This window comes from Pimephales promelas, chromosome 20 (genome assembly GCF_988280905.1).
Source record: "Pimephales promelas chromosome 20, fPimPro1.hap1.1, whole genome shotgun sequence".
Taxonomy (NCBI): Eukaryota; Metazoa; Chordata; class Actinopteri; order Cypriniformes; family Leuciscidae; genus Pimephales; species Pimephales promelas.
The window spans coordinates 17,455,063-17,463,386 of NC_142788.1; the positions used below are offsets into that span (position 1 = coordinate 17,455,063).

Genomic DNA, 8,324 nt, shown 5'->3' on the forward strand with positions numbered 1-8,324 from the left:
GTAAGGCATTACTAATCAATTTTCAGTAATATTTTACTCGTTACATGTTCAGTGAGGCTTGTATTACAGTTGTATTACAGTGTATTGTCTGCTTTTACTTCTTAAAGGCAACAGTATATGTGAAAGTTTTAAAGCAGTCTTTTAGTGCCAGTTCAGAGCGGTCGCGTCTGTAACATTGTTTTTTCCTCATAAATGCGAACACGAAAACTAAAATAAAATGAATATTTTAGGTTCTATGGAGACTGGAGAGCCAACCCTTCCTCATCCGATTTGCGCAGTGTAATTAACAGAATTACAAAAAATCGATTTTGCCTCCTATTTTTTTGTCACGCATGAATGTGTGTCTTTTCCCTAATATTAAAAATAAAACATAGACTGATATTTGTCTAATGTCTGGAGTCCTTTAAGGAAGTAGCCTATATACGTTTCAATACATGTATTTTCTGAGAATTTTTATTTCAAGTTTTGACTGCAAATGTCATCGTGTCCATAATGCTGGACTTCCCCAATTTTAAATAATTTATCCTCAACTAGTTTTGTGGTGTAGGTCTATGTATTTTATAATGTTAACTTCAAATAATACTAATAGCCTAATTTAAAGATAAGGCAGCATTGGATATGGACGGTAAGGAGAATAACGCTGGAGTTGGAAGAGGTTTGTCGCGATTCTGTAGGTTCGTTGATGGCGTCGTGTGGCGAATCGCGATTTCGGTTTCATATTGCATATCGTTACAGTCCAAAAGTTAAGTTCTACTTAGTTATTTTGGTGAAAGTAACTAAAATGTAATACATGAGTAATGTAACGCATTACAATTCTGGGACAGTAATATTGTAAGGTAATGAATTACTTTTAAATAACAGTAACAAGTAATACCTAATGTATTACAGTTTGGAAGTAACTTGCACAACACTGGTGCTAGAAGGGGCAAAAGTCGAACTTTTTGGTTCTCTCTTGGTAGAATACATTTTGCAGAAAATTAAAACATACGTATGTGTATAAATAAGAACATGATGCATGTACAACCTTGAGATGCGTATTCTTGTTCTCTTCAAGATAGGCTTTAGATTAGAGTGTTATACCTTGTTATCATATCTAGTGTATTGACAAGTGCTGTTCGGTATCTTTTTTTTACCAACAGCTGCAGAAATAAAGATCACATCAAAGACTATACTGCATGAAAGGAAACCATTTTTATAGTAAACTTTATTGAATATAAAATTATATTTACAAGTACATTTCAATGTAGCACAGCCTATTTAGTTATCCTCTTGATCTTCAGCATATTCATCATTAAATTCCTAAAAAAAAGACAATGTTGCAATGTAAAGTTAAAATATTATCTGATAAACTTTTATTACTCAACTAGTCTAAATAAAAAGTAGGTAATTAACAGCATATGCCATAAACAGGTTCCGCACCTTCTCCTGGGCCGCAGACTTCTCTTCAGCTGTGATGGGATCCTTGTCCAGTCTCTCGAGCTTGGACAGATGTGAGATCACATACATCCTGTAATCGTCAGTCTTCGCTAAAGGGTTCTCCAAGAGCACAAGGGCCTTCAGTGTTTGCCCAACACTCACTAGATTTCGCAAAGCCCTCATAGAAGATATAAGGTTACCCCTTAAGGTGTGAAAAAGAGGGTTATCAGAGAGTGGTATTAAGTCTGTCTATATTAGTGAAACACATTTCAGCCAGACTGAGAAAATGCCAAACCTGGTGTTATTGTATTTCTGTTACCTGACGTTAAGATACTGGAGACATTTCATGTTAGGGCTGAGTCCATCTAGGGTCTCTAACTGGTTATCTCTGAGGTGAAGGGTTTTGAGATGCTCAAGCTTCTCCAGACCCTCCAGTCGCTTTAGGTTGTTCTGAGCCTAAATAGTTGGGTGAAAGTATCAGATGGTAGTTCTAATCAGCATCATGCACTTTTATCTTCCATAAACATCAATACGAGCAATTGTACCAGATACAAGTTGCGTAAATTGGGCAGGTAAATGCCGTCTGTAGTCTCCAAACAATTTCCTCTGAGCTCGAGAGTCACCAGATTAGTTAGATTGTGATATTCCAGTCCCTGCATGGTCTGGATACCATTACCTAAAAATATAGAAATGAAATGTTAGTGTTTAGTGAGTAAATAATGTTGTATTGTTATTGTCTAGTGCAGATTACAATGAAGTTCATAATATCTATTGAATCGCATACTGTATTTTACATAGCCTATAGCTAAATACACCACTCTAGATTTGGCAAAATAAACCAGTGTGGTTGGTCCCATAATATAAAAACTTTAAGAGCTCATTACCACTGCAAAAGTACAATAACCAACCAAATGGATCTAACTAACCAGTGAAAATGAGGGTTTCCAGTGCTGGGCCTCCAATGCCCTTAACATCAATTAGGCGGTTGTTGGCAAAGCTGAGCCACTGTAGGTAAGTGAGCTGACCAAACGGCTGACCCTCGAAGCTCTGAAGCAGGTTACCGTCTCCCTTCACCCACAGCAGCTGGGTGAGGTCGGCCAATGGAGAGAAGTCTGACAAACGATTGAAGGAGAAGTCCAAGTAGCGCAGATGGATGAAGGAGCTGATCAAGGCCAGGTCTCTCAGACCCCTGGTTTAGACAGGTACAGTAGGAAGCAACATTGTGAGATACAGTAAAAATGCATGGCGACATGTTGGGAATGATGGGATTAAGAAGAACGTCCTAGACAAGCTTACTTGCTTTTAAGGTCAAGTCTGACATAGGCATGAGACAGACCATTCCCTGTGCGACACAATAAGGATAAGCTTTTCGCCATCATGTCCTGGGTTAGTGGACAGGATTCAAGCTAGAAACAAAAAGAAAATCTTTTTTTTTTTATAATATAGTATAACACATGTCAATATATTAAGAACAATAAGAATTAAGTTAAAATAAGATAAGATAAAATGCATAATAATACAGTCTTGTTTAACTTACCTGATCCTCTTGTCCTGAAATCTCCTTTTTCTCTACCTCTTCTTCCTCAGACCCTGCTTTCAACATGTCATCTTCATCAGAGCTTGACATTATTCTGCTGTCTTGGATACCTTGTTGATTGACTTTTCACGTGTTAAAATAAACCTTATGACGTAAAAATTAATTCGGTCAAATCAACGGCGAGTAAGCTACTTTAGCCTGCTTTATACTAAACTAACAATATGTTACTTGCACCAAAAAGAAACTTAAATCATACAGTTTTAAACAAAAACTTCATGAATTAAAAAAGAATTTACTTCAATATGTTGATTTGAACAGGTTTTCTTTGTCACTCACCTCGCGCTGAACCGTGTTTATTCCGTTACCATAGTAACATGAGTCTCAGACCGCCTATTATGCATAGGATCTCGCACGTGAATTTATCTATTAAATGCTCAAATTAAATGTCTATATTACAAATCTTGATTAAAAGCTAAAATGAGATGACAATCCAGAAGATGTTTTTTTTTTCTGTGGCATACTAATTTTCGTCAGTTCGATTAAATACATCCGATTCTGAAAGTTCCGTTATGAATATAATTATTGTTCTAATGTCAAATAAAGCCGACAAATATGTCAGCATAGCAAATGTTCACTAAATATAAAATCTCCTGGCTAAAAATATACAAACAATACGTTAGCTTGAAACGTATGTAAACAAATAAATACAGAGACAATGAAAATGAATGTGACCAGAAAATGAAGTCAAAATAATTTATTTTTGCAGTAACTTTTCAAAAAAAAGTATCACAAAAAAAACCTTCAAAATTGCCATCATAAATAATGCATTAAATAACAATACACAATACAAGCAGTAACTGTGCAATGACAAGCTTCAGTAGAATAACAATCTACCATGACATTAAGATGAACATTACAGAATCATTAACTGATGTTTGGATTATTGGATTATATAAACTCTTTTTAAACCAGAACCTTTACCTCAGAACTTTGAAACTAATGAGGATGCAGCAGACACTTCAGTGTGAAATGTGATTTATGTAAACTATAAGGTACTCAATCCATGAACGTTAGAAACAGTCTAATTTTGCTTTGGTTAGTCTCAGCTTCAAACTGGTGTTAGAACAAACTAAAAGGGTTTAAAAATTTAATAGAAGTGCAAAACAATGAATTATTCTTTACAAAAAAGTAAAAAACAAAAATTCCAGTGTTTTGATTAGTGCTGTCCAATCCATTAATCGATTAACATACTATATATAGGGGTCTATTCTTCAAAGAAGCAAGGGAGGCAATGCCTCCTCCATAAAAAAAAAAGATAGGAGATAATAATCCATATTACAAAAAGACCCCCAATGTAAATATTACAAAATGTGACATTACAAAGTGAACGAATCAATCATTTTTCTAAAGTAACACTGTCCAGCAGCGACACCCACAGTTGAAGTAACAGCAGGACACCAAGTCTCTCTTGCCTCCACTAAGCCCATTGACTTTTAACATCAGTGGTTCAGCAATCCTGGTCCTGGGGAGCCACAGCTCTGCACAGTTTGTATGTCTTCCTCATTTAACGCACCTAATTCAGATCATTAGAAAAGAGCTCTATGAACTGAAGTGGGTGTGTCAGATAAAGGAGACATATAAAACATGCAGAGCAGTGGCTCCCCAGGACCAAGATTGAGAACCACTGCCCTAAAGCATGCGGTAGGTCTAAAGTAGAGTAATTTTTCATTTGAGGAGGAGGCATCTCGCTATAATTGGATGTGATTGGTTCATGCAATAAATCCCACCTCTTGTTTTTGTGCATGTTCCGTGTTCGTGAATCAGTCTGAATTAACAAAGTGATGGCGTTGCTGGTATGACATACAGCTCAGCCACTTACTGTAGAGCTCACCGCTTTAGGTTACGCCAAAATCAAACCTGAAATGGTGAATCAGCTTGGTGAAATTAAAGACACATCTTTGTGTCTGTGAGTGACCAGTGTTGACTGATTGATATATATATATATATATATATATATATAGAGAGAGTCACATTTATTTACAAACTTATGTTAGAAGCAATTAATCGATTTGACAGCACTAGTTGATATGATTAACTTATTTTGTTAACAGCATCAAAATATAAATAACACTAAAAAACTACCTCTGATGTTCACAAACCCTGAGAATACAGTTGGAAGAACGATCTTAATGAGCATATAACACAATATATAGAGCAGCTGCCAATGCATTTATGATTGTTAGATCTTCAGAGTGCTAATCGGATCCATGACGGTAAATATATATATATGGATCTATTGATTGCAACATTCTTCATTAGATAAATAAAGGGTGTTGATCTGTGGTTGAGAATATGTTTTTTCATATACACACATACCACAGGATCGTGTTTATGCATTTGTGCACTCTAAAAAATGCTGGGTTGTTTTAACCCAATTTTGGGTAAAATATGGACAAACCCAACTATTGGGTTAAAATTATCATTTAAAAATGTAACCCAATGGCTGGGTTTGTCCATATTTTACCCAAAATTGGGTTAAAACAACCCAGCATTTTTTAGAGTGTGTGTTCTTTATCATGTTTCCCTGCATGACTTGAGATTCATCGAACTACCCCGTTTGGATGTTCCCCTCATAGTTCTCCATGCAGATCTGGATGCGTCGGGTGAAATATCCAGGTTCAGAAATGGCCTTCAGAAGGTCGTTCTGTACCAGACACAGATCATACAGCTCTGATGTGGAGGCTGTTCGAGTCTGCAAGCTCTCGGGGGCCAAGAACACCTGAGTGTACAGTGGAATGGGTGAGAAACATGGGACGCTCATTCTGGAAAAGAGAAAATGAACATCACGCACCTTAGGATGAACAATAGTGTCCTCGTCATTTTGCCGAATGTTGTCATCAATGAAGATATGCTGAACTTTGGCATCAAAAGGATCAATCCAGAGTGGTTTTCCTCCTAAAATGGAGTATGTGTTCCGTGCCCACCTATTTGGGAAGAACAAATGCTTGATACTGATAAACCACACCACAATTTAAAAAAAAAATGGATCCATAACAGGCCCCTCACCAGTCAAAGTTGTCTTGAAAGCCACCCAGACCCTCAGCAGAGCTCAGATACTGGTACACAGACCGCTCTCCATCCCGTGTGGACACATGTTCTTCTCCACGAGTCAGCGTTGCACCCTTACCGCTGCACCTGATGCGTCCGGCGCTCACATTCACCTTCAACTGTGAGGGGAGAAAGTCCTAATTAGGCTTGCTTCATCTAGGATAACACAAATCCTAGTTCTGCATCTGCATGTCAAATACCTTTAGAGCCGGGAGGTCGGGAAAGAGCGGATGTGAGCCGTGTTCGACGGCGTGCTGGATGGCAGTCAGGACACGGGGCAGATCTGAGCCAAACGTACGGAACAGGACAGAGAACTCCACACCCTGTGAAGCCAAGTCCTGCAGCATCTGGAAGAAGGAAGGTAGGATCCAGTGATAAAGTTTCCCATCTTCTCCCTTAACAGATAGCTCCTTATCCGCAGGTAAGTCAGGTGGCCATCGGAGCAGCTCTAGATGTTCTTCCAGGATCTTCCGGAACCGTCGGCCTGGACCTACGGTGGTGAAGCTCGCCACTCGGCCAAACTGAGAGTAGTATGTAACAGCGCCCTCACAAGGCTGGATGAGAGATGGTGCTTCTGACAACCACTCCCATTTACCTGCAAGCAGTGAGAAGAAACACGTGATGTGATGCTGAACAAGTATACAAGGCAACCACTATGGACTGGTTTCACAGACAGATCTTAGATTGAGCTAGGATTAGACCAGACATTTAAAGGGATACTCCACTTTTTTTTTTTTTTGGAAATAGGCTCATTTTACAACTCCCCTAGAGTTAAACAGTTGAGTTTCACCGTTTTCAAATGCATTCAAATGCTTCTAAATATCAGAAAATTGAGTTGTAAAATGAGCCCATTTCCAAAAAAAGTGGAGTATCCCTTTAAGTAGCTTTTATAAACGAGCCTTAGAAAAAAAAAACATTACTGGTGTGCTTCTTGAGACGATGCAATGGCACTGACATTTTAAGAGATGTCAGTGCAAGTTAATTTTTAGTCTAGAACTAGGCTTAAACATTGTCTGTGAAGCCCTTAAAATAAGTTGTCTTACCTTTTGTCATTCGCCCCCAGGTCACCGTGGACAGGAAATATTCAAGAGCACCTACAGTTCCTTGTCTTGTGACTGCGTCAGATACAAGGATTGTGTTGTTGAGATCAAAGTGAAGGACGATTTTTCTGGAAGGTCTCCTCGTAGAGTCTTTATCTTGACCTGCCCCGTCAGAGTTCACGTCACTTCTGTTTTCATTGTTTTGGTCGATAATTCTTTCAGGGATCATCTCCGCGTTATACATAGTACTAAAATCTTTATATGAGGGTATATTTAAAACTACAGATATAGACTTAAAAGATACTTCAACGTAGACTAGGATACTTATCTCTGGCGACGAGTGACTGATGAATCCCTCCAGATTCCATGCGAGTGACTCCTGATGATGACACTCATTTTAATGAATGTGAAACAGCCTGACACGTGATGATCTCATTCTCTAGGCGGTTAAAGGATACATTCGTTGGCTTCATTCGTTTAAAGAAAGAGCGTTTGAATAAAAACCGCTGACGCTGCTGAGCTCCCCAAACCGGCTTTTGCGAAACCAGCATGACTTCCTTGTCGGTGTCAAATACCGCGAGAAAGAGCGTGGTTGCCGGCCGCGCTTCACAGGAGATGGTTGTAAGAGCGCCACCTACTCCTGCCCTCCCGGTAATGTGGATAATTATGAGTATTAGAGAACAATATTTATCTCATAAAGTGATTCCTACGTACCGAGCCCCTAAAGGGACCTTTGCAAAAATAAAAATATACAGACTTTATCGTGAGCAGGTGGAAGTCTGTATTTAAAAAATAAAATAGCACACCGATCAAAAGGAGAAAAAAATGCATGTTTATTATTTCCACAGCCATCTTTGCTCATAATTACCAAGGGGGCCAATAATTCTGACCACAATTTTGAAGTGAAGTACAAATTATTTTTTCATGGGATTTTCATGAGGTTCACCTGCTAATTACATTTTACTTCAAATTTACATGCAAAACTTAAATTTGACAAATTAATATCCACATACAGTTGTTACATTTAAGGTTGTCACGCAAAAAAAGCCTTTTAATTATATTAACCATTTGTTTTATTCACAGCAGCATTCTTACCATCAAACCCACAGTCCCCACTTACTATGCAGTCCAATACGAAAACAAGGAATGGGGAAACAAGACAATCCACTCAAAACTAAGAGATGGTACATGATACACAGAACAACTAGGGCTACTGTAGGCCA

The 8,324-nt window shown here is 38.2% G+C and overlaps 2 protein-coding genes across 2 annotated transcripts; both read right to left on the reverse strand.

Moving 5' to 3' along the window:
- Window positions 1-1,172: 1,172 nt before the first annotated feature.
- Window positions 1,173-3,261, reverse strand: lrrc23 (leucine rich repeat containing 23). Its single transcript, XM_039652917.2, has 7 exons — window positions 2,954-3,261; window positions 2,713-2,822; window positions 2,343-2,605; window positions 1,962-2,092; window positions 1,736-1,872; window positions 1,420-1,618; window positions 1,173-1,299 (listed from the first exon to the last, which is right to left on the reverse strand). The coding sequence occupies exons 1-7, from the start codon at window positions 3,041-3,043 to the stop codon at window positions 1,258-1,260; spliced, it is 972 nt and encodes a 323-aa protein (XP_039508851.2). The 5' UTR covers window positions 3,044-3,261; the 3' UTR covers window positions 1,173-1,257.
- A 431-nt stretch (window positions 3,262-3,692) lies between these two features.
- Window positions 3,693-7,684, reverse strand: LOC120463754 (uncharacterized). The gene is made up of 6 exons (XM_039653071.2): window positions 7,105-7,684; window positions 6,262-6,656; window positions 6,020-6,180; window positions 5,805-5,937; window positions 5,515-5,732; window positions 3,693-5,351 (listed from the first exon to the last, which is right to left on the reverse strand). Exons 1-5 carry the CDS (start codon window positions 7,343-7,345, stop codon window positions 5,562-5,564), a joined length of 1,101 nt encoding a protein of 366 aa, XP_039509005.2. The 5' UTR covers window positions 7,346-7,684; the 3' UTR covers window positions 3,693-5,351; window positions 5,515-5,561.
- Window positions 7,685-8,324: the final 640 nt, after the last annotated feature.